Source organism: Trichoderma evansii, assembly GCF_050947405.1.
Source record: "Trichoderma evansii strain SZMC 28006 chromosome Unknown GGI43scaffold_5, whole genome shotgun sequence".
Lineage (NCBI taxonomy): Eukaryota > Fungi > Ascomycota > Sordariomycetes > Hypocreales > Hypocreaceae > Trichoderma > Trichoderma evansii.
In genome coordinates this window covers 1309627-1336900 of record NW_028145201.1, presented here as the reverse complement: position 1 = coordinate 1336900, position 27274 = coordinate 1309627, and the positions used below count along the sequence as shown (strand labels likewise).

At 48.3% G+C, this 27274-nt stretch overlaps 7 protein-coding genes across 7 annotated transcripts; 3 read left to right on the top strand and 4 right to left on the bottom strand.

Moving 5' to 3' along the window:
• Window positions 1–577: 577 nt before the first annotated feature.
• On the bottom strand, window positions 578–1703 carry GGI43DRAFT_400079 (class I SAM-dependent methyltransferase). Its single transcript, XM_083205417.1, has one exon. The coding sequence runs from the start codon at window positions 1539–1541 to the stop codon at window positions 594–596; it is 948 nt and encodes a 315-aa protein (XP_083062832.1). The 5' UTR covers window positions 1542–1703; the 3' UTR covers window positions 578–593.
• Window positions 1704–2523: 820 nt separating this feature from the next.
• Window positions 2524–3570, top strand: GGI43DRAFT_400077 (ESSS subunit of NADH:ubiquinone oxidoreductase-domain-containing protein). The gene is made up of 2 exons (XM_083205416.1): window positions 2524–2950; window positions 3131–3570. Exons 1-2 carry the CDS (start codon window positions 2685–2687, stop codon window positions 3216–3218), a joined length of 354 nt encoding a protein of 117 aa, XP_083062831.1. The 5' UTR covers window positions 2524–2684; the 3' UTR covers window positions 3219–3570.
• GGI43DRAFT_315963 (branched-chain amino acid aminotransferase) lies at window positions 3502–5340 on the bottom strand. The gene is made up of 2 exons (XM_083201770.1): window positions 4665–5340; window positions 3502–4594 (listed from the first exon to the last, which is right to left on the bottom strand). Exons 1-2 carry the CDS (start codon window positions 4882–4884, stop codon window positions 3585–3587), a joined length of 1230 nt encoding a protein of 409 aa, XP_083062830.1. The 5' UTR covers window positions 4885–5340; the 3' UTR covers window positions 3502–3584.
• Window positions 5341–6103: 763 nt separating this feature from the next.
• Window positions 6104–9126, top strand: GGI43DRAFT_421708 (kinase-like domain-containing protein; the record flags this gene model as incomplete). The annotated part of the gene is made up of 3 exons (XM_083207997.1): window positions 6104–6685; window positions 6766–7603; window positions 7667–9126. 3 exons carry the CDS (start codon window positions 6104–6106, stop codon window positions 9124–9126), a joined length of 2880 nt encoding a protein of 959 aa, XP_083062829.1.
• A 1315-nt stretch (window positions 9127–10441) lies between these two features.
• On the bottom strand, window positions 10442–13208 carry GGI43DRAFT_315890 (DHS-like NAD/FAD-binding domain-containing protein). The gene is made up of 2 exons (XM_083201769.1): window positions 12316–13208; window positions 10442–11947 (listed from the first exon to the last, which is right to left on the bottom strand). Exons 1-2 carry the CDS (start codon window positions 12557–12559, stop codon window positions 10569–10571), a joined length of 1623 nt encoding a protein of 540 aa, XP_083062828.1. The 5' UTR covers window positions 12560–13208; the 3' UTR covers window positions 10442–10568.
• Window positions 13209–15855: 2647 nt separating this feature from the next.
• Window positions 15856–21078, bottom strand: GGI43DRAFT_400049 (uncharacterized protein). The gene is made up of 3 exons (XM_083205415.1): window positions 20667–21078; window positions 17244–20585; window positions 15856–17176 (listed from the first exon to the last, which is right to left on the bottom strand). The coding sequence occupies exons 1-3, from the start codon at window positions 20720–20722 to the stop codon at window positions 16393–16395; spliced, it is 4182 nt and encodes a 1393-aa protein (XP_083062827.1). The 5' UTR covers window positions 20723–21078; the 3' UTR covers window positions 15856–16392.
• Window positions 21079–26259: 5181 nt separating this feature from the next.
• GGI43DRAFT_400046 (uncharacterized protein) lies at window positions 26260–26877 on the top strand (the record flags this gene model as incomplete). Its single annotated transcript, XM_083205414.1, has 1 exon — window positions 26260–26877. A coding segment is annotated over one exon (449 nt), but the record flags the coding sequence as incomplete, so codon positions are not given.
• Window positions 26878–27274: the final 397 nt, after the last annotated feature.

Sequence of the window (27274 nt, the reverse complement as noted above, 5' to 3'; positions counted from 1 at the left end):
TCTAATCATCGATGCCAGGTAGAACAATCCTCCATTTCTCTTCTCAAACCATTAGTTGTGTCTGACAGCAGCCGGATTATGCCTGAAGACTCTAAATAATCGGGGAATCGGGTCAGCGATGGCCCGTCACAGCGGTTAAAGCCGATATATGTAGTGTGGAAAGTTCAATTCTGTTATTGGGGGATAATTTTGCAACCCAGTTGCGCATTCATCTTCACGCAATGGCTAAATACATTTATGGACCGTTTCTCCGCGGCTTTTCGGTAGTTGTTGGCGGATAAAAGCAATAAAGTTGGGAATGACAGATACCAAATTAAGCCATTTATATAAATATTACCAGATTGAGCTTGCCATCAGCTTTATTTAGCAACTTAATTGCTATTTACAGCGTAGATCATTAGTATATATTGTCCTTGTAGGTACTCCCAACAATCTGTCTGTTGGACCCTCTGCTCTATAGACTGAACACGGAGGGTCAACGACTATATTGCATAACAACGAGACCGAATTTACAGTCTTGTTATTTACACAGGATAGCAAACTATGAGAATTGGATAGTCACGGTGTTTTGGGTTGCAAAGGATAGTTGTACTTTATTGCTCTAGCTGTGTCTTCTTCACCATCAGTAACACGATGGCCACTCCTCCTCTCAGTATCTCTTCGCCTGGCTCTACACCCACATCATGTAGCAGAGTCTCTATCTGTCTTCTTAAATTCCCGGCTATATCCTTTTCTGTGCCGACCAGATCAGGATGATCTTCTCTCCATCTTGTCACTGAGCTGTGTGTACCTAAAAGCTTTTCAAATTGTTCAGGCGTCATGATCCTCCTTGTACCGAAATCCGCGCCCTGTGCGTCTTGGTCATATTCTCTATGGCTGTTCCATATTTTGCGAATGAAACTGTCCTGGCCAAAAGCCTTGACTGGGTTATCAAGGGTCCAAGGTAGTTGTAGGTCGGCGTAAAGGTCGCGCGTTAAGATACCTCCCTGCCTCTCGTATGGTAGCAGCTCACTGTGAAATGCTTCCAACGCTGCTTTAATGGCCGATCCGTTTGGTGTCTGAGTAGGGTCTATAGACATCCCAGTCCTTGCCCATAATGCAACAGTACCGCCAGGCTTTAAGATATGTGAAGCCTTCGGCCAGAAGCGTGCTAGGTCGAACCAGTGGGCGGCTGTCGCAGCCGTAAGCAGATCAATGCTACTTTCTGCGATAGGGGGTTCAAGATCGGTGCCAAGGTCTTCAGCAGCCGATATATCGAACCGCACAGGCGGGAGTGCCGATTTAGCAGAAGCTCGCGCGATCTCAATCATTCCCTCTGAAGGATCCAGGCCGATGGCTTCAGAAAAATACTGAGCTAAATCGCAAGTAGCTTGACCAGTTCCGCAGCCCACATCAACAATAGTATTAAGCTCGCCTCCTGTAGATTTGTGATGATCAATGATAGATTTAAAGAGAGCTGGAGAATATCCTGGGCGATCAGCGGCGTACATCTCGCCCTGTTTTTGGGTGTATGCACGGAAGGTTTCCTCGTTAGTTGTCATATTGTAAATCTGCTTGAGTCCTTTCTCCTGGTGATAGAGGGATTCGTGACAGGAGAGGAACAGCGAACCAGGCAAACAGCCAAAGGTTTAGAGGTTTAGGCTCCAAGGGATGGGCAATGAAAAATGATGCCATGGCTCAACTCCGAACTCCGGACACAATGGGCTCTAAATTATGCCATATGTAGAGTACGATGCGCTAATGGAGGCCTTTTAGATGGATACCTCCCATTTAAATAGACAAAAATTCCCATTTACACAGGTATAAACCTGTTTTGTTAACAAGTCGGGAATGCACCACTACATTAAGTTGCTGTATTAAAGCAAGTAAGAGAATATTTCTAAAGAAAGAGTAGAATCTTATTATCGCAGCAAGAGGAAATTCTGTGTTTTTAAGTGAAGAGAGTGGCTATGGGCGCCGCTGAAAAAGATGATGCTACCATGGAGTTCATCCCACTGGTCACCGTTAAAATGCTTGTAGTATCGAGTTCTTGCATCTCGAACTCGGCAACCATAAGAAATTGGTGCCTATCAGCCAATATGAGAGACATAGTACTTATTTATCACAAATAAACACATGGTATAAACAGATTAACCGCACTCTAAAGTAAACATTGTGGCACTTTAATTGAGAGAATTGGCTGACGAGAATTGGCAATATTCAAGGAAAGCTGAAGCCCAAGCTAATTGTTGAGATGTGGGGCAAATGGACGATCTCTACGTAGTACGTACTTCGTACACCTCTCGTAGTTAATGCGGAGGCCATATGGCGCAAAACTGTGGCTAGAAAGCTGAAATACTAAATTGACGAGATAATTATAAGAACAGCCGATTTTCTATCCCACTTCCCCTATCATTCAGCTCATGGACAAAAGGAATAAATGCCCTTTGATGGACGAAGGGAACAGCGTATAGTGGGGTAGCCAACGCCACAGCGTATATAAGTGCAGATCGGTCACGTTTTCAGTCATGTGACTTACTGCCGCTCTCCGGAGTCCAACTAAGAGAAGCGCCGCACTTTGAACAGCCGGGTGGTCCAAACGACGTCCCTCCCCAAAACGATTTCCACCAGCCATTGCGGCCCCGAAACATCACCAGGACCACTCGAATTACCACACAGGAGCGCCTCTCCTTCACGCGCCCGAAATGGCCATCCTCCGACATACCATCGCCCCGCTGCGAGCGGTGCGATGCTCTCGCAAGCCTCTCGCCTCCTCGCGAAGCCTCTCCATGACCACTCGACGACAAGGCGGCCACGGCGGCGAGTCACAGTTCGACCCCCCCACCGGATGGCTCTGGGGTGTCAAGCCCGGCGAGAAGCCCGAGCCCGAGGGCTGGGAGTGGCCCATGTACCTGTTCGGCGCCAGCCTTTTGGTCACCGGCGTTGCTCTGGCATTCAAGCCTGATACTTCGTAAGTGGCAGGATATATTGCGCCCAGGGGCTCCAACTATGGCATTGCGACCTCTGGAATCATTTTCCCCATATCTTTGGAGCCTCTGGGAGTAGGAAGTGGACAGGCGGAAGTGGCGAAGCTACCGGCTTCATTGCGTCATTTTGGTTTTGCAGCATTCACTGACTTTTGATATTACAGCGTCTCTACCTGGGCTCTTGAGGAGGCACGAAGAAGATTAGAAGCCGAGGGTGTTCTCCCTGACCCTTCAAACGAGAAGAAGAACTAAGTCGACGGAATGGGAGTGAGACTGGGGTCATGTTCACATAGGGGGGAGAGAGGAGGAGGAAATCTTACATTAGGTTTTGGGAAAGCAGCGAGTGGTGGGGCAACGTTGGGAGTGGCCAACATGTACATGTTTAAGGCATTTTATTTTCCTGGTTTTCTATCGTTACAGAGATATATGGTCCCTCAATGGCATGAATATTAGACTGGGTTGTTGGACAAACAAAAAAAAAATGATTCACGATTTCACCGAATCTTCTCCGTACAGGGGGGACATGATTACTAGCAGATGGCAGATTAATTTTTTCTAACAGCATATCTACATGACGCTAACTAATGTATTCCTTCTATTTATCCTTTTTAACGTTCCTTACAACTTGACGCTCCACTCGTGCTCATCATCACCATACTGGATGGCCTCGATCCACTCCTTAACCTTGAGTGCAAGCTCACCAGATTCCTCAGTCTCCTTCAAGCCACATTCGACAATCTGGCCCTTCCATGCAATCGATCTCACAGGGCTAACAATAGCTGCGGTGCCAGCACCGAAGGCTTCCAACAGACGGCCCTCCTTGGAGGCATCAGCAAGCTCCTGCATAGTGTACTTGCGCTCGCTGATCTTCCAGCCCTCGGGAGCAAGTCTCTCACGGGCAAGCTGGAGAATAGAGTCACGGGTCACACCCTCGAGGATGGTACCATCAAGAGGAGCAGTGACAAGCTCCTTCTGGCCAGTAGCCTTGTCCTTGAGGGCAACAAACATGTTCATGGTACCGACCTCAGTGACGTACTCCTCCTCGCCGAAAAGCCACAGGTTCTGCTGGTAGCCACGGCTGGCGGCCTCGAGCTGGGGAACAATGCAAGGAGCATAGTTGGCACCGAGCTTCTTGTCACCGACACCGCCGGGCCAAGCGCGGACGGCATAGTTGGTGGCCTCAAGAGAGACAGCCTTGAAGCCGGTAGGGTAGTAAGGGCCGACGGGAGAGGCAATGACGTAGAGCAGGGCAGAGCCGGGAGCGCCGACGCCGAGAGTGCTCTGAGTGCCGATCAGGGTAGGTCGGAGGTAGAGTGAGTAGCCTCGCTGGGCGGGGATGAAGCGAGAGTCGAGCTTGGTGAGCTTGGAGATGAGCTCGACAAAGGCAGTGGGCTCAAAGGTGGGCAGGGCAATTCGGGCAGCGGATTTGTTGAGACGGGCCATGTTCTTGTCAGGACGGAACAACCGAATGTCGCCGTTCTTGTCCTTGTAAGCCTTCATGCCCTCGAAGCACTCAAAGGCATAGTGGAAGACGCAGGTGGCAGGGTCCAGAGACAGGTTCTGGTAGGGAGTAATTTTAGGCTCAAGCCATCCGTCTTCTTTGTTCCACTCAATGGCGAGCATGTGATCTGCGATGATGTGTTAATGCGCCGAGTTCATAAAAGATATATACATCTATAAAGATGAAAGGAAACTCACCTGTGAACTCCTTGCCAAAGACGAGGTCCTCAGGCTTGCTCAGGGCCTTTGGGTTTTTCGTCTCCTCCACCGAAAGCCTTGATGCATCAAGAGGGCGCTGTACAGAGGTAGAAGTGGCCGCAGCCTTGATGCTGTAGAAACGAGCAGGGCGATACGCAGGAAGGAATCGCGAAGCCCGCGTGGCGCTCAAGAGCGCTGTTCTGGGGATGGCTGAACGCATTGTGAGAGTTTCTCTGTGTCGTCGTCCTAATCTCCAACAAAATTCTAGCTTACTATTAGGTTGGCTGTCCCAAAGCAGAAATTTCCAGATGCCTCACTTTAAACAGCGTGGCCGAAACAACAGCAATTCCTCTGCCGTGTCCAATTGAGCTTCTGGGCCAGAGTCCAGGCAAGATATAGATATAGGGCTCCCAAGAGAAGTTCTAGCTGACAAAGAGAGAAGTAACCCGCGAGGCCGGAGACTGTAAGGCGCACAATCCACGGAAAGCGACCCTGAACCCCGGAGCGGTACCGGACTACGGGCTTAGTCTTAGTGCAGGAATTACGTGCATATTCACCGCCGCCTTGTTACAGTGCTGCGATACGGCTATCTCACAGCGGCAAATTGGCGCCACAGGCCCCGGGGAACAGTGCAATTTCTTGCGCATCTGCGCAGTGCTGCTGCACCTCTCTGTACTATTTGGGGTAGTTGAGACACCAAGCCCGAAGATACCCGTTTTGAGATGCCGCGTCAGGCCGCTTTGCAGCAAATCTCGCCGACGATTGTGCTGCTACTGTCAGGAGTGTGACAAGTAAGCAGACGAAGATTTGGATCGTCACCGATATAGGAGTAGTGCGCGCCTTTAGGAGACGTGCGCGCCTTTGAGAGTGACTGTCTTGACTCTCTTGTCTTTGGGATGGTCAGCCTTGTCCAGCTTAGTGGTCTAACCGTAATCCTGCGATTACCTATAGAGGAAATCCTTTCATATATGCCCGAGAGATGTCCGCCTCTAATCCCGTAATTTTTTTTCTTAGTCAGGCGGCGTTGTAATATGCAGCACCAGTGATGTGGCTTGCTGCTGTGGCGCAGAGGCCGCCTGAAGCTCTGATGCATCATGTTATCATTTTGGCCAATGGCAGCGGGGAGCTACGAATAGCATCAACGCACGTCGCTCCATATCTTGGTAGCTCGATCCAAAACGCGTGTCATCGCTCAGCCTCGCCGCGGTACGTCAGGGACTTTCGCAACACGCAATTTAATCCAGCTACACGGCAGAAAGGCCCTGGTATAGATATCATTCTTCGTTGTCTGAATTGCGCCGGGCGCACCAACAACTTGCCATCTGGCCATTTGGCGCATTCCAGAATCCCTCCTTATTCGCTGTCCCAGTCCGCAATGAACCCTTAATTATTTCCGTAGACGACGCTGCAAAAGTTCGCTCTCTTATACACGACGCATCATGTTCTCTTCTGCGCTCAAATCCTTCTCCAGCACCAACATCTCCTCCAACTATACCGTATCGCCGAATCCCACCTCGACGGCCGGGCCATGGAAGATCTACGATGCTAAGAAGAAGTCCACCGGCAAGGCGTACAGCGTCTTTGCCTTTGACAAGAAGTCCTTGGACGCACACGGAAGCTCTGTTGGCAAGGGCAATGCCGCATCCTACAAGCGCAGCGTTGAAGAAGTGGTGGAGCGCTTGAAGAAAGAAGCATCCAGCTTGGCCAAGCTACGTCATCCCAGCATTCTCGAGCTCGTCGAGCCGGTGGAGGAAACCAGAGGCGGCGGTTTACAATTCGTGACAGAATCAGTGACTACGTCTCTATCCAGTTTATTACAAGAGAAGGATGAACAAGAACGCTCTGGCCCTGGCGGCCGATCGAGTCGATATGTTACGGAAGATTCCGACGGCGTGCGCAGAAGAAGAGAGATTGAGATTGACGAGCTGGAAATCCAAAAGGGATTGCTGCAAATCAGCAAAGCATTGGAGTTTCTACATGATAACGCAGGCCTTGTCCACGGCAACTTGACGCCTGACGCAGTGCTCATCAATGCCAAGGCATGTCCACCTCCAACCTAGATATCTTCTTGTACAGGTTCCGGCGACTAACTATGCGACAGTCCGACTGGAAGATAAGCGGACTTGCTTTCTGCAGTCCCGCAGATGGTTCGACGAAACCTACCTCGATTCAGGGCATTAGCCTACATGAAGTCCTCAACTTAGACCCCAGGCTACCCAAATTCGTCCAGCTAAATTTGGATTATACCTCTCCGGATTTTGTCATGGATAATAACCTCACCGCATCTGCCGATATGTTTTCACTCGGCTTGCTTTCCGTTGCTCTCTATAATTCGCCGCATCAGTCACCAATTGAAGCACACGGGAGTCTCTCTTCATATAAGAGGATCTTTTCCTCGTCTTCCACCGTCCCAACAACCACAAACAACTATCTCTCCTCCAGAGCGCTACCCAGAGATCTATCTAATCATGTGCTGCCGAAGCTTATTACTAGGAGACCTGCGCAGAGAATGACTGCCAGAGAGTTTCAACAGAGCGAATATTTCGACAATGTCCTTGTCTCTACAATCCGCTTTCTTGATACCTTTCCAGCAAAGACTCCCAACGAAAAGTCACAATTCTTGCGTGGCCTTAACAAAGTCTTGCCATCTTTCCCCAAATCGGTCCTGGAAAAGAAACTATTGCCCGCACTGTTAGAGGAAATGAAGGATAAAGATCTTCTGTCTCAGATTCTGCAGAATGTCTTCAAGATCCTTACTCTACTGCCAGCAGCTCGAAGAGCGTTCAGCGAAAGAGTACGGCCAGCCTTGAAGAGTGTGTTTGTAGAAAACGCAAAGCAGAGCCAGGAGAAAGATCCTGCCCGGGATGCTGGCTTAATGGTCTTTTTAGAGAACATTGCAGTGATAGCTGATAACAGTAATGGCGGGGAATTTAAAGACGGTGGGTCCTCTCCTAACTGACTTGCGCCTGATGAAAATGATGTTGCTAACACGAATGCTATAGATGTGTTACCCGTCATTATTGCTGCTATAGAATGCCCTACGCCTTCGATCGTGGATGCAGCACTGAGGAGCTTTGCTGTTGTGCTGCCTGTTCTAGACTTTAGCACAATCAAGAACGAACTATTCCCCATAGTCGCCGTTGTCTTTAGTCGAACAAACAGTCTCGCCATCAAAGTTCGCGGTCTTCAAGCCTTTGTTGTCCTCTGCGGTGGCTCCAATGAATCCAGTGCAGATGACGGTGGTCTCAGCGGGCTGGAAGGAAGCAAGAAGACGTCTTCATCCAGCGCACTCGACAAGTACACCATGCAGGAAAAGATTGTGCCCTTAGTGAAGGGCATCAAAACTAAAGAACCTGCAGTTATGATGGCAGCTCGAGATCTGATGTTTGTGGTCGGACAAACTGCTGACGCTGAGTTTGTGGCTATGGATATTCTACCGATCTTATGGAATATGAGTTTAGGACCACTGCTTAACCTCAAACAGTTCCAGTCATTTATGGACCTCATCAAGACTTTGTCACGCAAGGTTGAGGATGAACAGACGAAAAAACTACAAGAGCTATCTGGGTCGGCCAACGGATCAACTGCTGCTCCCAATGAAGACTTTATGGCTTTCGGCGGCTTGACAGGAACGGCCTTCGATGCCACTAATGGCGGCAACGAGGATGACTTTGAAGCGTTGGTGAAGGGCAGAGCTGGTGGTTCATCGAGCGCTGCAAAGACACCTAGTTGGGACGACGCACCGAGTGCCGCTGCCTCTGTCAGTCGATCCTCAACGGCCACGCCGCAGACACCATCCTTTTCCTGGTCAACTCCGCGCGCCATGAGTCCTCCCGTAAAGCAACCAAGCACCCTACAAACCCAGCAGCCTGCTTTCCGAACAGTCACCCCCGATCTAAACCGCTTTGAAGTCATGACTCCAAGCTCAACCCAGTTCAGCCAGCCCCTGCAGCCAACATCACAGTCGAGTTTCCAGCAAGCACCAGCGCAGTCTACACCAACTGCACAAAGCTTCAACTGGTCATCTACCACTACGTCCACTAATAAGGGCTTTTCACCGCCTCCCTTGACACCAAACTACTCCTCTACAATGTCCAACTCCAGTGCTACTGCGTTTGGTTCAGGCATGACGAATTCCATGTCCAACATGTCACTAAACTCGCTCAATTCCCAAAGACCCGCAATGGCCGATTCCCGCGGCTCATCCTTCTCGTTGGCCCCACCGCCAGGCAGCAGCTCCGGGACATCAGGATTCAGTCTCGCACCGCCTCCGGCAGCGTCTCAGAATGTATGGAGCTCAGCAGGTTCAGGCAGCTCGCTATCTCAACAGCAGAAGCCAATGGGCTTTGGAGGAATTGGTAATAGCAACCCGATGGGTAGCAGTTCCTTTGCTCAGCCCCAGCAGCAACAGCAACAGCAGCAGCAAAAGTCTGGCTTGGACAAGTATGAAAGTCTGATTTAGCGTATGAGCTTTTCTTTTCTGGTTGTTCATTACTGCATTGTAAATTTTGGTCGTATCTGTCTTTTGGGTGCGTGCCTAGGAGGAGTCCTTTTAGTGTTTACAAAGGGGATAGGATGATCTTTGTCTACACCTTACCAGCAAGGCAAGGCATAAAACAAACCAACTGCATAGCAAAGCATTATAAGCGAGATGGAAGCTTAACAAGAGGCATGAGTAGGGGTCTGTTGTATAGTACTGTTAAAGAAGCCATATAGGGACAAGTCCTATGAGTGGGGTGATGTTCAATTTACGTATCAGGAAACAGGTGGAAACAGGGGAAAGCAAAAATATAGATACCATTTGAACGAAGTAAAAAACTAGGGATTCAGATCCAACGTTAATCTTTCTTCAAAAAAGAAAAAGTGAAACCAGCTTCGCGTGACAATCAATAAATAGTATAGCCCTTATCGTGAACCTCACTCTTTTTTTCTCTCCCTCTATCTCATTATTTTCTCCCAAAGAAGCAATTCTTTTTAACCCCTTTCCCGGCTTCTTCGTAAATCAATCTCAACAAGGCAATAAACAACATTTAATCACAGTGCTCCAAGGGACACTAAATCACAGACTAAGGCGAGCTGACCCCCTTAACCTTGCTTACATGACCCGTCTTACACAAGATAGACGCATAGCACCAGCTCATTGCGGTAAAGTATGGATGACAAAATTCTAAAATTGCCCGCTGGGCTGGCTAGCTGAACACGAGCAAAAGGAAAAAAAGTGAGCAAAAAATCGCCGAGGTATTTCAATAATCTAGAGATAAAATAAGCAGGTAATAAAGAAAACAGAACCATTTGTATTTCTACTAGTAGTATAGGTCAATTCTCTATACGGATGGAACATGACTGTCTAAACAGCTTTTTTCTTTCTTTCTTTCTCTTCTCGTCATGTCCTCCGTCCAATTAGAAAAAGCATCCTTCTCTCAAAATCTAACAGCTTCCACAAATTCCCATTGCTTTCCCCTGTATATGTATATATCCCTAGGTAGTGTAAAGAATAGAAGAAAAGAAAGAAGTCTTTGGAGGACGTGTGTCAAAGCTCGTTTGGCATGCCCACAGGTTAAACAGGTGTAGAATAAAAAAAAAAAAAAAAAGGGAAATCTGACAGTAAAAGAAAAGAATAGGAAAAAGGAAATGAAAGGGCCGCACATCATAAAACAAGGTCTTAAACTCCATAAGGTCCGCTAAAATTCATCTTAGAGGCGCAGAAAAACACGAGGTATATCGACAGAAAAAAAGTAAAACACGCAAAGAGAGACAAGAATAGGAAATAAGAAAACAAAAGATGATGAAGAAGAGTCAAAGAGACACCATCTTTTGAAAAGAAACTCGCTCTTCCCTTGCGTGAATGTGTGCCAACGCATAGTCGCAGGCGTCCAGGGAGCGTCGTCGATTTTTATGCCCATTTTAGGCGCTCTTGGTAGTGCCGTTGGTCATTTTGGGGCTTTTGCCATTGCCGTTTGCCTCTTTGGCCCCTCTGCCATTCTTGCCATTCCTGACGTCTTTGCCGTTTTTCAAGTCTTTGGAATCTTTTTCATCTTTGGCGGAGCCATTCTCAGAGGCAGCAGCTTTGTTCGATGTAAAGACATGGCGGCTTGCATAGCCATCCTCGGTGCGCACACTAATCTCCTGATCCACCGGCACCATCTCATGAACAAGCGGCCAATCGAGCTGTCGGCATAGCTCAGCCACGACCACGTCGCAGTCGCCCAGCAGGTCGATATCGAAGTTGATGTGGCTGACGGACTGGCGGGAAACGTAAATCTGAGGGATGTGTGGCGGCAGGAAGCTGACAATCTCCGAGACTGGAGTCACTTTGAGCGAAGTGCCAATGACAATGACCAGGTCTACCTTGTCGCGGTCATTTTCCGTGAGGCGGCGCGAAAACTCGTCGGGCAGGGCTTCGCCGAAGAAGGTGATGTCGGGCTTCATGACTCCAGTAGTGGGAATATCGTACTCTGAGTTGTCGTCTGAGCTATCGTTGTCGGCCCAGCGTCTTCTCTTCTTCTCGGCACCCGCAGATCGCTTTCGCTTGGGCGCAGCGCCAGAAGCCTTGAGTGTCGAGAGGCATCGTGTGCACTTGGGAATCTTGCCTGCTCTGATGTCTGGGAAGATCTTCTCGCCTTGAATTTGATAGCGACACTGGACGCAGCTCGCGGTACCAAATGAGCCGTGGCACTGGATGAGCTTCTCCTTTGGCAGACCGGCCTTGACCTCTAGGTTGTCAATGTTCTGAGAATAGTTGGTAAGAAGTTTGCCGCGCTCGTGAAGCATAGCCAAGAACTTGTGAGTAGGCGTATAACGATCGGTTGAGGGAATGATGTCCTTGGCGACCGAGTAGAAAATGGTCGGATCTTGCTTGAACACCTCAATGTCAAAGACCTCTTGGGGGTCGTTCAGGCCCAGATGCTCCAACTTAGAATACAGACCTGTGCCTGCTGATCGAAAGTCCGGGATGCCTAGAGACGTAGAAATACCGGCACCAGTGATGACGATGATGTTGTTGCACTTTTTGATAAGCTCAACAGCGTCTGAAACGGTGTTGAAGCGCGCTAGCTTGGCCCTCTTGGACAATTCTCGCGTGATGGCCAGCGAGAGAAGGCTGAAGTAGGCCTCGTCTGGCTGGCCATCCAGAAACGCAGGTGGCCGGATTCCAAAAGCACTGAGAAGCTTTTTGGCGCTGTAGCGACCAGCATCGACTGTGCGCTGGCAGAAGACAGCAGGTCCTTGCTCGCGCAGTTCGCGACGCAATCTGCAGGCCTCTTCAGGCGTACAAGTCTCTGGTTCTGCGAGTTGAAGATGAGTTAGCGTGAGGTTTTTGAGCATTTCGCCACTGGTGCTGGTTCATCACCACCAGCGTTTTTTTTTGCCTTTGTAGTCATTGTAGAACCATCTGGGCACAAGATCATAAACTAGTCGCGGTCTCGGTCTTGGCTTTGGCCACTTGGCCCTGATTCATACTAGAGAGCGCAGAAATGAAGCCACGCTCAGAAAAACTGTCCACCCGCATATTCTGCTATCACGACGAAGTCGAAATGAGATAGAAAAAGACAACTCGGGGCCAGTTTCTCGTAGAGTAGAAACGACAAAAAAATAGAAAACAAATGAAAATAAAGCGATCAAGAGAAATGATGAGAAATCAGTGGCAACTTACTGCCAGAATACACTCCACTCTCATCCGTCAGTTCCTCCAGCGCATCCTCAAACAGCGAGTCTGTCTCCCACGAATCGCGCACATCCGCAACTCTCTCCTCCAGTTCAGCGAGCGAAACGTTGACGGAAGCCTCCTTGATTTCCTCAATCGTTGCATTCTCAGGCAAACGATCAAGCGCATCCAGCCGTGCTTGAGAGCGCTTCGCGAGGGCCACGCCCTTTTTACCTGCAGGCGCTCGTTTCATTTTGCAGAGTGTCTTTTTTTCTCTTTTCCTCTTTGCGGGTTGTTTTTCTCCTCCGCCTTGTGCGCGTCTAGTGTAATGTGTGGCGTGATGTAATCCCAATATCTTTGTTGGGTAAGAATAGAACAGCCAACGTGGCAAAAAAAGATATGATGAAATGAAGGAAACAAATCAGGCCTCAAACAAGGCGAAAAACGCTTGGACACGGGCAACAGAGGAAACGAACCGCGTAATAGAGTTTCCCGAGAATGGTGTAAAGTAGAGAAAGAAAGACGACAGCGAGATGTGAATCAAGTGAATCAAGTGAATCAAAGTTGTGGAACCGAGCCGAAAAGTTGCCGCGATAGATGGCTAGAAAACGCCGAGTTGCCACGCGTTGAAACGATGATGATGAAGTTGATGTTGGGGGAAGGGCAGGGGTGGTGAAGCTAAGATCAAGTCTGGCTCTCTGTGGTTTTTTTATTTTGTCGTTTTTTTTTTCTGGCTATTACTCTCCAGATGCCCGAGATGATTAATGGAGCAATTCCAGGGAAGCGATTAAGTTACGCACTTCTCCTAAAATAGAATAAGGTCAGAGCGAAAATATGGGAGGGGGTGGGCAGGAAAATCGGGAACTGAGATGAGAAACAGGTGAAGGAGATCAGACTAAAGAGAAGGCAAAGATCCTGGGGAGGTAGAAGAAGAGAGAAGGGCACAGACGAGCAAGAGAAGAATGGAAGGATTAGGAAAGGGTTGGTAGCCAACAAGGTGCGAAACGGTCTAGAATGAGTTGAATTAAAAAAGGCTGAGATTTGGCGGTGCTAAAAGGAAAAAGGGAAAAGGCCCAAGGGGGGTGGAGGGAGGAAGTATGGAGTACGTATTAATTGATTAAATTAATATAGTCGTACCTTGGTAGTGGTACGCCAGCTCGACTTCAAGGAAAGGAAGAAAAAGACCAGCCGAGAACAAGAGCGCGGCAAATAGGCCCAATACGAAGCAAGTTATGAGGGATGGCTAATGCTGATGGCCGATAGACGGGGGTGCTTTGGTGTTGGTAAGCACCTTGAGGTGAGTTCTCAAAATAAAGAAATCAATAGTAACGGCAATAAAGGATAAACCGGGTGGCGGCCAAACTACCTAGCCACGACTATCGATCGACAAAAAGGATGGGACCCGTCTATGGAGATGGACAGACGATGATGCTATTAGAGAAGAAAGAGAAAGAACAAGAGAGGATGAGATGGAGCTACGAAAGAAACAGAAAAGGAAATCAATGAATCGCCAAGAACAGTCTGAATAAAATTGGCCTTGATCCCTGACTTGTCATAATCGTCCACGTTGATGCCTTAGTATGATGTACTAGCAGTAGTGTTAGTGTGGTGTTATTAGCTGCTTTGCCATCACAACCCATCCAGGACAGCCAAGGTGAGAAAATAAAAAGCAAAAATACAGAGAGTGGGAAAAAATGGGCGGTCCATCCGGGGACCAGAATCTCCTTGGGAGCCAACTAGTGTGACAATTCAGAGACATACATTACATATTACTACATATAAGACGCATACATGGCGTTGCACGCACTGTCCGGCACATTTCTTCATCTGCTTCTTCTTCTTCTTCGGACACTTATTCACTGCAATACTCGATAAGAGCGCGAGAAATAAAATATGAATAATGGTTGTCAAATTGACGGTTAAAATAGGTCGGATATACAAGAATATATTGTGTCGTTGAGAAAAGAGGCATAAGACAATGGCGCAGCCTTTCTCGTGATCTGTCACTTTCGCCATCACTCCACACCCACTCTCATTTCCTTTCATTTCACCTACCGCCCATGAGGGAGAATTCCCTAAACAAAGAAAAAAGGACACAAAGAAATGAAAACAAAGAAACATAAAAAGAGAGAAGAGCAACCCAAAAACACACGCTCTACACTAATACTCCGTATTCATCAGCGCCTTCTTCCTCCATAACCTCAGCTCCTCTTTTAAATGGGGCCCCATCTCGGAAAGCACAGCATCATCCTCATATTAGCCTTTCATCCCCCCATCCGACCCGGAATGCCGCATATCATATCAAGAGGAATGCAGCAAACGCCAAAAAAAATAGCCCTCCGTATAAAACACACAAAAAAGATAAAGAGACGTAAAATAACGGAAGCACTCTTCCGATTCCTTTCTTCTTCTACGCCCTCCCTTCCCTCCCATCCCTTTTTTTTTTCACTCCCCCAGATTGAGATCAGAAGCGACAACACGTGTTTCGATAGACGGAGACTTTTACTCTCTCCCTATCTATCTCTCGTTTCTTGGCCTAAGCTGTAAACTTGCTAGCTGGGTGCTACACACTGCTACATTCATGCCTAGTGTATTAGATCACGATCCATGCAAAGTCCTGCCCTGTTTTTTTTTTTTTTTTTTTTTCTTTTTACTTCATATTAATTAAGAGGATTTATACACCAGTCCAGCAACTCGAGCGACAACCAGGAATCCCAAGATTCTACTATAGCCGTGCTCCCAGCTTGGTTCTCCTCCAAGAATAACACGTAACCGCGGCCCAAGCAAACCAATCAAATAATATCTCACAGTCTATCAAGCCCGTACAGTACCTACTAAAAACCCCGTATTACAAAGTTTGTCTTTCATTACCACCTAACATCAGTGGGTTCCCGTCATATAAGAAAAAGCGCCCGCCCCTACTAGTACACCTCGGGTAATAAATGGCCCAGCAGCAAAACGCAAGGATTACGACAAATCACAGAGTCTCAATAAGAAGTAAAATCCGCGGTAATATCCAGTCAGTAGCATCAGTCAATTATTGAAAAAGAGAAAACGCAAAACACACCGTGCCAATACAGCCTATAGCTGAGCTTTTTAGGCTCCCATCCCAATCCCAACCACCCCCAATCCTTTTTTTTTCCCTCCCTTGCGCCATTAGCTGGTTTGTCTGACACATTTTCAACTTTTCAGTCGGGAGACTCAACAAGTGTGTGCGTGTGCGTGCTGGCAGATACTAATAACACTAATGCCATGCCATGCCATGTAATGTAATGCCATGTAATGCAAGAGGATGCGCTGTTTTTTTATTACCAAATTTGAGGAGGCAGAACAAAGAGATACAGAGAGACAATGTGTAGTTTGCATACGACGAGTATTAGGAAACCGTGGTAGCAATAATGCCGCAAGCCTTTTTTCCTCCCACCAGCATGTAACCAACCTAGACAGACACTCGGTCACTCCGAGTCAATTTCAATACATACGAGTCAAACTCAATCTAACTCGGCTATTGCTGTTGCTATTACCGATCACAACTTTTGAGTCAGACATGCACGATTAAGATCACCTTCACACACTTATGTAATTAAAGAAGAGGACAACTTTTAGAGTTAGGCATACACCATTTAGATTACAACCACATACTTATGTAATTGTAGGAGAGGGCAGACATTTTGAGTCAAGCACGCACACACGATTGATATCACGTTCACATACTTACGTAATTAAAGAAACGTAATAAAGAAAAGGAAAATAAAAGACAAAAGTGTGAAGATGGAGAAGAACAGAGCCATCTCTCCTCAAAATTATAATAAAAGTAATAGTAATAACAGTATAATGTAAGAGAATAAAAAAGTCCATTATGATACGAGCCAGTTTATTCTCATCGCAACCGCCTCCAAAGTAAAAAGTGAATTACCGTCTATCAATATCAAATCAAGTGCTACCGGCACCTATGTGTATGCGTTTGGGCATCTCCAGAAAGAAGATGAAAAAGAAGGGTGGGTAAAGAGTAATAAAAAAAAAAGTATAAACAGTCGTTATAACCAGGGGAATCATATTATGCAAGCCTTTCAACTCCTTTTACACCTATTTTTGCGCCTCGCTATTCTGGCCCTCTGCGGGCTTTTGTGATCCCTGCTCCGGGCTTTCTTCTGTTCTTGCCTGTTGGTTTAGTTGATGCTGATAATGCTGCATCATGGCTTCTCTGTCTTCAGCTGATGGCCGGCCAATCGGTGACCATCCTGCTGCTACTCCAGCAGCCACGATTCCGGCCATGACTGTTGGTGCTCCGAGGGCAGAGTTGGAGCGTGACCGGGCTGACCGGGAACGCTGCCGCGATACCGGCGTGGCAACGCGCGACGGGAAGCTGTCTTCTCGGCCCGGCGTATCGGTCGTCATGACAGAATTGGACCGAGAATGAGACGGGCTTCTTGACCGTGTAATCATTTCCTTGGGGTATTTCATCGCAAACTTCAGGTTGTTCAAGCGCCCTCCCTTCATGCGCCTGAGGAAGTTAAGTTCGTCGCGTACATCAACCAATGGCTCAGGGTACATGTCCATCTCCTCGTCAGAGATCGTCAAGCCAGGCACCTGTTTCGCTCGACGCCTCAGGAATTCTGGCACAAGTTTGATAACAAAGCTGTCTGGAATAAGACGAATAAGAACACCGATTGGGATGGAGAGGAATCCGAGCACAAGGGCAATGCCCCACATTCCTCCGGATTGGTCTTTGTCTGCAATCGAGAAAGCAGCGCCGCCCACGAAGATGATCAGAATCTGACCACCCATCATGAGAGTGCTAATTCCGATAAAAAACCAGTTGCGTGTCAGGCCTTCAAAGATGTTAAATTTGTTGTCCAAGCGTCGGTTACTAAGAGAGAGAAAAGGAGGTTAGCACTCAATTTATACAAAGGCTCTGAAGTGTTGGATATACATACTTCCATTGATTGAAGATTTGCATCCAGACGAATGTATTAAAGACAAGGGTCTCAATATCTTCCTGGGTAACGACGCCTCCAACAATGGGCTGGACCACATCGCTGCCGCCAAAGTACAGCAGGAACGTGATAGCCAGTTGGTACAACGCTTGTCCGATAATCATTTTCCACATGGTTGGCGAGATGATGGATGAACCTTTAGGCTCAGGTTTCCTGTCCAAAACACTGTCCTGTGGCGGATCCGTGGCGAGAGCAAGAGCTGCCAGTGTATCCATGATCAGGTTAACCCAGAGCAACTGAACAGCCGTAAGGACAGATTTTTCAGACGCGCTAGAGACTGCAGAAACAAAGGTGAGAATGACGGCAGTGATATTGACTGTAATCTGGAACTGCAAGAAGCGTTTGACAGCATCATTGACAGCACGGCCCCATTTCAGGGCCTTGACAATGCTGGCAAAGTTATCATCCATAAGAATGATAGCTGACGCTTCCTTGGCCACTTCAGTACCGGCAATACCCATGGAAAATCCAACATCGGCCATTTTGAGAGCAGGAGCATCATTGGTGCCGTCACCAGTAACGGCAACGGTCTCTCCCAACTCCTTAAGCCTTTTTACCAGAATGCGCTTGTCCTCGGGGCTGGATCTCGCAAGAATGTGAAGTTTGGGGATGATTTCGTTTTGCTTGAGTTTGCTCAAGTTACGGAAATCGGGGCCCTCCATAACCAAGCTATCAGACTGCAAAATTCCACACTCTTTGGCAATGGCCTCAGCGGTAATCTTGTTGTCACCAGTAACCATGCGAACAACAACGCCGGCCATTTGGCATAGCTGAACAGCCTCGGTAACACCATCTCGGAGAGGATCCTGGATACCCACCATGCCGGCAAACGTCATCTTCTGGAATAAATCTTCAAACAGGATTTCACCCTTGCCCTCACCACGACGCAAAGCTGGTGGAGGCCAGGACTCAAAATCTCTGTAGCACAAACTAATGGTTCGTAATGAGCGCTCTGCGTAAGATACAATAAGCTGGTTGATTGCATCGACATCTCCCTGCGCTATCGACATCACAGAGGCATCCGCGAACGGATTCTGTAGAACTTTCTCGCACTGGGCAAGCAGGATCTCCGAAGCACCCTTGATGAATAGTCTGGCCGTACCATCGCGCTGCTGAACAACAATTCCCATACACTTGCGGCCTGAATCGAAGGGAATCAGTTGTAGAGTTGTCGAATTTCCCCGTAGCTCGCTGACAGGTCCCATGCCTAAATGGGCTCTGGCAAATAGGAGAAGTGCCGTCTCGGTCTTGGAGCCGATGAACGTCTTTTCTCCCTCAACCTCGCCTTCAAAGGCCGTCGAGTTCAAAGCAATAGAATCCAGAAGCAATTCTCTGACCGGAGCGCTGAGTTTATTGATAAAATCTGATGCGGGTAGTGGTTTCTTGTTGTCGCCTTCAGCGTCCTCCACATCTTGCGTGCGAGACTGGGTAAACTCATGGTTCACTCCTACCGTTCCTGCTACAACCTGCATTTTATTTTGAGTTAGAGTTCCTGTTTTATCAGAGCAGATTGTCGTCGCGTTGCCCATGACTTCACAAGCTTTCAAATGTCGAACCAGGTTGGCATCTCTCAGCATACGAGTTGTAGCGAAAGCGAGAGCTAAAGTAACGGCGAGAGGGAGACCTTCCGGGACAGCAACGACAATGATCGTTACAGTCACAATAAAGATGTTGAGGAACATCTGTCCCTTCTGTGCCGGAGTGGAGTTGTCATCATGCGGCAAGCGGACCAGAAACTCGATGAATAAGACGATAAACAAGAGCAGACCAGCAGCACCACCGAGCTTAGCAATGTACGTGGCAATGACGTTCAGCTTCGCCTGAAGAGGTGTCATTTCAGGGTCATCGTTGAGAGCCATAAGAGTCTTTCCGTAGGAAGAGTAGATTCCAGTTGACGTAGCCATATAAGTGCCAACACCTTCCATAATCCGGGCTCCAGACTGAATGAATGGATCCATCTTTCTGAGATTCTCGTGATTCACAATGGCTTCGTAGACTTCGTCAGCGCCCCGTTTGCGTATAATGTCCGATTCTCCTGTCGTCTGAGATTCATCGCATTTGACGTCAAAACCTTCAATGAGAATACCATCGGCGGGAACCATGTCTCCGGGTTCGAGGTGGATCACATCGCCAACCATGAGGTCGAATACAGATACTTCCATTGTCGTTCCAGAGCGTATAACCTTGACATTTCGATCTTGCTTCTTCTTGTTTAACTTTGCAAACTGTCTTTCTTTTTGATAATCGTTTAGCGATCCCACGATGACCACGATGGCAATGGCAACGATAATGGCAACACCTTCGACCCATTCGACCTTGGGCTCGCCCGGCGCGTGTGACTGGCCAAAGGTCTGGTACAGACCAACGGCAAGACTGATGGCCGCAGCAATCGACAAAAGAATCAGCACTTTATCATTGTAAGTGATCCACATGAGTTCCAGTAAGCTCTTGCCCTTCTTCTCCGGTAATCGATTGTCTCTAAAAACTCGGTATCGATCTTGAAATCCCAGTGATGATCGACTTGATTGAGATATTGTGCGGGCCGCCGGTTCTCCAGCTGTCACCATGGTCGCGGTAGGCTGCTTATCATTCTTTTTTGAAGTAGCCTCTCCAAATGTGACGTATCCTTCCAGATAGTTTTCTTCGGTGCTTAAACCAGCTTTGCGATCCGTTCGCAGACCGCGCTCCAAACCGGTCAAACCTCCCAGGTGATAGAAGGCCGCAAGGCTCTTGGGGTTGAACATTTTGTTGAGTTGGCCTGGTGTAAAGGCAAACGGGTTGTTCTCGACGTCGAAATCGGCCTCGGTTCCTGCATCGGGCTTCAATGCTGTGTCGTCGCTCGTGACTTTATCGTTTGTCGGCGTCGTCTTGTACTTGTCCGTCTGCGTTGAGTTGGAAGCAACCACCGTCGTTTCTCCCCCTGAAACAAACGAGCGGTTCGCCTCTTCGGAATCGACTGAGTTCTGCCGTGATCTTTTGTGGTTCGTCGGTACAACCAAGAATCCGTGAGCGCCAATGGGGGTCGAGACATTGTGAGGACTTGTTGGCCGGCTACTTTCCCTGCTAATATCGAAGGATGTGTCCGTCCGTGCTTCGGGGTGCCTCTCTTGAGAAAAGCCAAAAGGCGTCTCTATCATTGTAGATGGGCTGGTGGTTTCATCGGGGGGGGAAATGGGAGATATGGCGTAGCTAGGTTGGGGCTGTTGGCCGTTAAAGTCGTGTGTAATTTCTACAACGCTGCTATTAGGGTTGACGGCAGTCGTGTCTATTGTTATCGTCGGCCTGGTATGCAATCTATTGGTTAGCCTACACAATTTTTGAGAGGGAGAGACGGGGCTGATTCGCAAGCAAAGGAATACATACGCCCTCCGCCTTGCTGGAGGCCCTGGAGAGGGCTCAGGCTTGTTGGAGTCGGCCATTGTCAGCAATCAGCCGCCTCGAGGCAGCACACAAGCTGAGATACGGCTCCGTTGTGAATAGAGGTGTCGAGGAAGAGAAAGGGTGAGGCTGGACGGAGAAGGCAGGCAGACTCGTGCAATCTCTAGCAACTGAGCCAGGGGGCGTGTTTGGCGGAGCTCAGGCGGGTTAATATCTAGATTGGTTCTGGCAGCAAGGGAGAAGGCAAGCCCTAGCGGCTTGAAGGAGGCGAATTAGCACCAGCTCATGGCCCAGGAAGTTGGAGCTTCGCAACATCGAGCGCTCGTACAAGTAAAGTACTCCGGGAGGACGGTCTGAAAAGAGCGGCCATGCAAACCACGGCCAGAAGCAAAACAAGGAATATGGAATGGAGAGACTTGCATGTACCTTGCCATCGTGCTCGTCTCGTGCTTGAGGTTTAGCGTGAGGCTATGCTAAATGAAAAGGGTGAGTGATTGGCAGGCGGAAGCCAGCAGTCCCACCAGCATCAACCCATTTCAGTGGAGCGCCAGCGACCTGGTGGTACCTGTTAGACCTCGGTGGGCCGGCGGCGGTACCAGCGGAGGCGAGCACCACGGGTAGTCACTACCGACGTGGCTGTGGGATCTCAGGCCAGCGCACAAGTACCGGGTACCCAGCCTTGGCCCTCTACGCAAACGCTCGCGCAGGGGAGAGCCGCTCTCTCTCCAGCACCACTAAATAGGACAGTGGCCAAAGGCGCTATAAATCCAGCCGGCCTTTTTTACCCAATCCCCCTTCCCGGGCAGTTAAGGCCGCTTACCGTACCGCTGAAGCATTGATTGGAAGCCCCGTACCTTGCCGAAGTACCTTTAGCACGCGGTCGAGGCATAACTTTCTTGTAAGCATATAATACGGCTGCGCGAGTAATGGCTGCGTCGGCATCATGGCCGTACGAGTTCTTTATTTTACGGAGTGATGATTGCGGAGAGCAACAGTCGCATAATCGTGATCGGCCGCCTCCCTGTTTGAGGAGCTGGCAACGGCATTTCCAATCGCTTGGCAGTGCATGGATTATCTATATGAGTGCTTTACTGTTTTGTACAGACATCTGCAGCCAAGAGAACTTGAGTGCGGTTACAAAAGTACCAGGTACACAAAGGACAATATCCCCAACACGGCAAAGCTGACCCGGTCCCCAAGTACCCGGGTACGAAAGAAGAAATACCTCTAGAAGTGGCATAATGCCGGGGTCTTCAGGCGCCAACTGGGAGGCCCGACGAAGCGACTTGCACGGATTGGAACAAGTTGGAAAACAATCAGCATCTTGTTGGACATGAGTACGGCATTATCTCGACCTCTTGACCGACATGCTTCAGCACCGCTCGTATGCAATTCGTATATATATGCCCGCACTTGTAGATGGTTTAGCAGGTGCCTAATACTTACAGTACGTGCTCCGGATAGAAGAAAAATATGAAATACCCGAACTCGCTAGACAAGGAACAGGGGCTTGGCGGCCTTAGTACGGAGGAGACACCCAGAAACAATCGCCCTACCACAGAGCCAGAGGCCTCAACTCGTTTAGCTGGGCTCCCCTTCACCAGCGCCCAAGTACACAGGTACTGTACACGTACTGTTCCAGGTACAGCAGCGACACTCCGTTGTGGGATCTTTAGCCCGGGTACTTGAGGCCCCTCTCTATCCGCTAAGCCGCAAAAGTATCTCCCGAATACAGTTTCAAGCTGAAAAGTATCGCTGCTCGCGTGTCGAGCCCACGTAATCAGCCACTGAAGAGCACGCCATAGGCCAGCAGCGAGTCGTCGCTCAAGCATCATGAGACGGCCACAGCCTTGCCTGTGGCGATGGCGCACTTCTGCCCGCGGCACCATCTCATCGCTTCGTTCGAAACATGCCTCACCTTCAGCGCATCTCGTTGAGGAATCTACCTTATCAGATCATCATGTGATGGGCGGCCGTCAGAGGCTCCAGCGCCTCCAACACCTAGTCCCAGGGGCTGTGCCAACAAGCTTTCTCCCCTCTTTTGCACACCTGTGGCCCGATTGAGCGCTGCGGGCAACACAATCATTCGGCGCGGGCAAAGATCCATTGCATCAAAATCACCTTTTCTAGCGATTGCCATGCAAACCCTCTTACAAGCCACTCTCCACAGATCTGGCAGCCAACGTAAAGTTCGCCATCGCTGGCATGCTAAGCATGCTACTGCCTTCGTATGGAGCCAGCAATCCCGCCACGTGAGGCCGCCAATGCGAATATGCTGGCGGTTTGCTGGCAAGACAGTCAGTGCCATGGAATCAAGGGCGCCAATATCTGCTCGCCAAGGCTTTATCAATGTCCCGTCGTTATAGGAACTCGCCGTGGCCATTGAGGCACAGCCTTGACGAATACGCGTCCCGCCAGGGGCTCTGGAAAATGTTTTAGCAGAACGGCATCAAATAATACCGACGATACCCAAACAATGCGTCAACCGTGCAACCGCAAGTCTTGGATATCACTGCGGTCATACATGAGGACGGCCCAAGACGGGCCGTAGGTGGCATCTGAGACCCAGGGAAATACAGCTGTCTCTCGCTTCCAGTATAATGATGCTGATTAATTTCTGACATGGGCGCTAAGACGGCAGAAAGTGACATCCTCGACCCCATCGAAGTGCTTAGTGCCATCTGACAATGCTGGCAGATTAACATCTTTGGGAAGGTCACACATTTTACGCACGCAATTATCGGGGTTTAGTCCTCCGAACATCACATCTCTGTGCCGTGCCACCGTAGATATCAAAGTGCTATCATGATTGTAGAAACTAGTCACCGAGATGCGGTGACGGCAGGCGAGAGTGAACGTTCCGTCACCAGGCGGTTGAAGAAGAGCATGACTCGGTCCCAACATAACTAACAATATGATTATACAGCACAAAGCCAAAGTTCATCCCTCTAAACTCTTTCATGTGCCATACGGCAAGCCAAGTCAGACAAGCTTTGATATTTCATCAATGTGGGGGAGCTCCATACTCTTGCGGGTCTGGAAACTCGCAATTACACTGAACACAGCAGTTTTATCTTGAAGTTATTTGGATTATCCATCGACCATACCGCTAAGCTCATTGCCAAGCTCGCTAACATGGCGAAGCCATTTAAAAAGAACCGGGCATTAAATCATAAAATCGCTATCAACGTCGCCATGATCCAGTCGTATCTCCCAAACAGACTAGAGCTAGGCTAGCCGCCCACCCTGGCACACCTTATTGCTATTAAGGTGTGTTCCAAGATGCGAAACGGCATAGCGCCCTGGCCAGCTCCACACATGGACGCACGTTGTCTGGCTTATACATACGAGACTCAAATCACAGTTCCGCCTTTGCTGTCTCTCGCACTGTATGGGGTCTAAGCCAAGGGCGCCCTGGTCCGCTACAACAGGGAACAGCTCACTCACGATCTTCTAGATGAATTTTGCTGGTGTGGGTGCGTTTAGCTCCAACAAGTTGCCGTGGCTGTAAACCTTGTTCTGCCTCGTTCGTCAAATCATTGTCATGCTAGATGATTTGCTGCTAACCATTTGCCTCCCTGGGAGGATCTGTCCCGGGGAAAGAAAATGGAAGTGTGTTGAAAGAATCTACTCGTCGCCTCTGAGCGAATCATAGCACCCGTATACAGTGCTTCTGCCGAGACTGTGTGTTCCGCAGGACGGGTTAATTGGAGTTACCTATCTCGGCAAGCTACAACCAGAGCACACTGAGGCTGAGCAGCTACCTAACATCATCGATAGCGAATAACTTTGCTGCCCGCTTCTACTAGGCCGCTAAAGCTCATCATATTGCTGCTGTAGGCTGTCACTGTGGCATCTGAGATATCACACCACGCAGTCAGTATCTTGCCAGCAGCATCCGGATAGCAACCCCGGTGATGTGCGTTTCGAGTAACTTTCTGCAGGAGCAAAAGTTATAGAGAAAAAAAATCCCTTCCCTTTTTGTCTTCCATTTTCCTTCCTTTTTTCCTTTTTCTTCTTTTTTTTCATGAAAAAGAGGCTAAAAGCTAGTAAAGCAAATTTTTCATTCTTGGCAGTCCTGAAGCTGAGAGCATTAATTTGCGCCGGATGGATGCAGGATCAAGCCGTCAACCTTGTCCAATATTGTGCACAGCCTCATCAAGAAAATAAGTCCCATCGGCGGTGACAGTACGCCTATGTGATCCGAGACAGATGGCGTTTTTGGTTGTGCGCACGAGCTATGTTTTGGAAGCTTGTCGGCGAATTAATTTGTCACTGGATGCGCCCAGATGGATCGGAAACATGCACATGTCAACGGAACTCGACAGTTGATCCAGCCTTGGGTCACAAGTAACATCAGGCGAAGAAAAGAAACGTCGAGAATATTGCCCAGCAGAGTACCTCGGTGTTTGCCTGAGAATCTTAAACTGCTAAGGGCTGTGGTCGGCTATTGTCATGTGCACGGCTATCTGCATCAACGGGCTGAAACTATCGCAGATGGCCAGGTAAGTCGTGCGTAGCTAGTATCTTGATCTACATGTATTATTCTGTGAACATGTATTATTCTGTAAACATGTATTATTCCGTGACAATTATAGTTTATCTTAGGCGAATAGTTCTAGTGCAATATAAATTAATTTACTCTTGAACGGACGAAAAATTATGGTTAAGAAACTTTTAAAGCATACAGCTAAATCGATATAGAGGCAATCCCAACATTATATACAGCGCAAAGATACATACGATACCTCTCTTACCAAGAGCATCGCCCATAAAACGACCGAAAACTATATGTGGTGGTGAAATGGGCCAATCGCTAGCAAAGCATCTCAGCGAGGCTTTTTCTGCTCGAGATAATGCCGCCTCAGTCAAGTCTATGTTGGCTCGGCTTTCCGGTAACGAGCAAGTTAACTTTTGCATTTTCCTAATAGTGTAGCCAGGACAAGAATAAGAATTCTAATTAAATGGATTATTGCAAGATCGCCACTCATGGCTGAATGTTATCTCCTGTGAAAAAGTAATAATAAAAACCAGTATTCTCGTAGATATTCTTGAGAGATTAACCATCTCGCATTCTGCTCTCCTCTCCCTATTTTGCATGCCGATACAGCTTGAAGACAAAGAAAGCAATAAAGAGTAGAAGACGAAATGTCGATAATAACGAACTGTTCCCTTCCGGGAGCCGTATGTGCTTTGCCCACGGCTGATTGCCCACCCAGTAAGAACTCACACGACTCTTTAGACACTAAAGTTCAAGTATCTAATAAGATACAGCCTTTAATGTCATTCTCGTCGCGTTTGGATTCATCCCATTAGGCGCAGCCTTGTACGTGACGACGCATAGGCACGGGGGTACGATAAACTACATCCTTTTATTGGCTTCTAACTCACCCAACACATATCTAGCTTCCATAGGAAACTACGAAGACTACAAGTGGGAGCAAAACGTTCTTCTCAAGTATAATGCTTTTAGAAATATCCGCACTTCTCAATGTAACATTATACGAACCAATGCTAGAGGGATGCCTGCTGCCAATAATCTCCGGAGAGGTTTTATGGGTAGCGCTTGTGTCCGGCTACATGTTGCTGCATCACATGATGTCTGATCCCGACCCAAAAAGTTATTTCGTCCTCCGTCTCATTCTGCCAGAAGATGATTCTGAAGGGCTACAATACGATAGTAGCCAAGAGACAGACGATGGGGAAGAACCGGTATGGGGAAGCCAGGACACCACCGTATACGGCAGCGAGACGGAATATGAACACACAGACTATGATGACGAAACTGAACCGTTGCTACAAGAATGGTTAACAGAGCAACGGCTGCTGTCCAATAACTCAAGCCAAACAGATGATGATGACGACTCATTATCATCGTCATTTTCAACAGCTTCAACTTTGAGTAACCTGTTGATTATAAATTGGTTGGACTCTGATGACAGCGGCTATGATAGCAACAGCTCTGATTATGGTGGCCATAACAGCTTCACCTCTATGGACAGTAGCTTCAGCAGTGGCAGCGATTAGATCATTGGACTGTTTTGTTACATATTTTCAAGATTTGGTAAGACAGCGTTGGCGTACGGTTTGGATGCGGCTTGGCAAACACATTGATATTACATTGATACCCTATAGATGTAGACTATATTAGGCTGAAATAGGCTGAAAATATTTTTGAATACACATATCATTATAATAGGCGCTGCATCGATCGCGTGATTGCTCTCTAAGCCACCGTGGGGACGTAGGTTCATAGACACTTCCGTCGAAAACTAGACTCTGCTATTTTTCAATCTACCTAATCCTTCATTAAAGAAAAAAAAAAAGTCTTGTATTGTGCCTAATCTCTGTATCCTGGGAACAATCCTTGTCTCGAGGAAGATACTACCTGCCCACCCATCGGCAAACTTATTCACGAAGCGAGCTTTTTCACCGCTCCTCTATTCCCCATCATATCAACTCCATATTTGAGGCTTTGCCACGTTTCAACTGCATGTTAATTGACACGTATCACAATCCTCCATCGTAAAAGGCGGGCGTAGAGAGAATCCCATTCGAGGTTCTCCACAGATACAAAGAGAGACTTTGCAACT

What these genes read in the sequence shown, in the direction of transcription:
- GGI43DRAFT_400077 (XM_083205416.1), top strand. Translation starts at nt 2,685, where the DNA reads ATGGCCATCCTCCGACATACCATCGCCCCGCTGCGAGCGGTGCGATGC. An exon ending in GCATTCAAGCCTGATACTTC is followed by an intron (nt 2,951 to 3,130) that starts GTAAGTGGCAGG and finishes TTGATATTACAG; the next exon opens with CGTCTCTACCTGGGCTCTTG.
- GGI43DRAFT_400049 (XM_083205415.1), bottom strand. Translation starts at nt 20,722, where the DNA reads ATGGCCGACTCCAACAAGCCTGAGCCCTCTCCAGGGCCTCCAGCAAGG. An exon ending in CCTCCAGCAAGGCGGAGGGC is followed by an intron (nt 20,586 to 20,666) that starts GTATGTATTCCT and finishes ATTGCATACCAG; the next exon opens with GCCGACGATAACAATAGACA. An exon ending in CAAATCTTCAATCAATGGAA is followed by an intron (nt 17,177 to 17,243) that starts GTATGTATATCC and finishes TCTCTCTCTTAG; the next exon opens with TAACCGACGCTTGGACAACA.
- GGI43DRAFT_315963 (XM_083201770.1), bottom strand. Translation starts at nt 4,884, where the DNA reads ATGCGTTCAGCCATCCCCAGAACAGCGCTCTTGAGCGCCACGCGGGCT. An exon ending in CTTTGGCAAGGAGTTCACAG is followed by an intron (nt 4,595 to 4,664) that starts GTGAGTTTCCTT and finishes ACATCATCGCAG; the next exon opens with ATCACATGCTCGCCATTGAG.
- GGI43DRAFT_400079 (XM_083205417.1), bottom strand. Translation starts at nt 1,541, where the DNA reads ATGACAACTAACGAGGAAACCTTCCGTGCATACACCCAAAAACAGGGC.
- GGI43DRAFT_315890 (XM_083201769.1), bottom strand. Translation starts at nt 12,559, where the DNA reads ATGAAACGAGCGCCTGCAGGTAAAAAGGGCGTGGCCCTCGCGAAGCGC. An exon ending in GAGTGGAGTGTATTCTGGCA is followed by an intron (nt 11,948 to 12,315) that starts GTAAGTTGCCAC and finishes TTCAACTCGCAG; the next exon opens with AACCAGAGACTTGTACGCCT.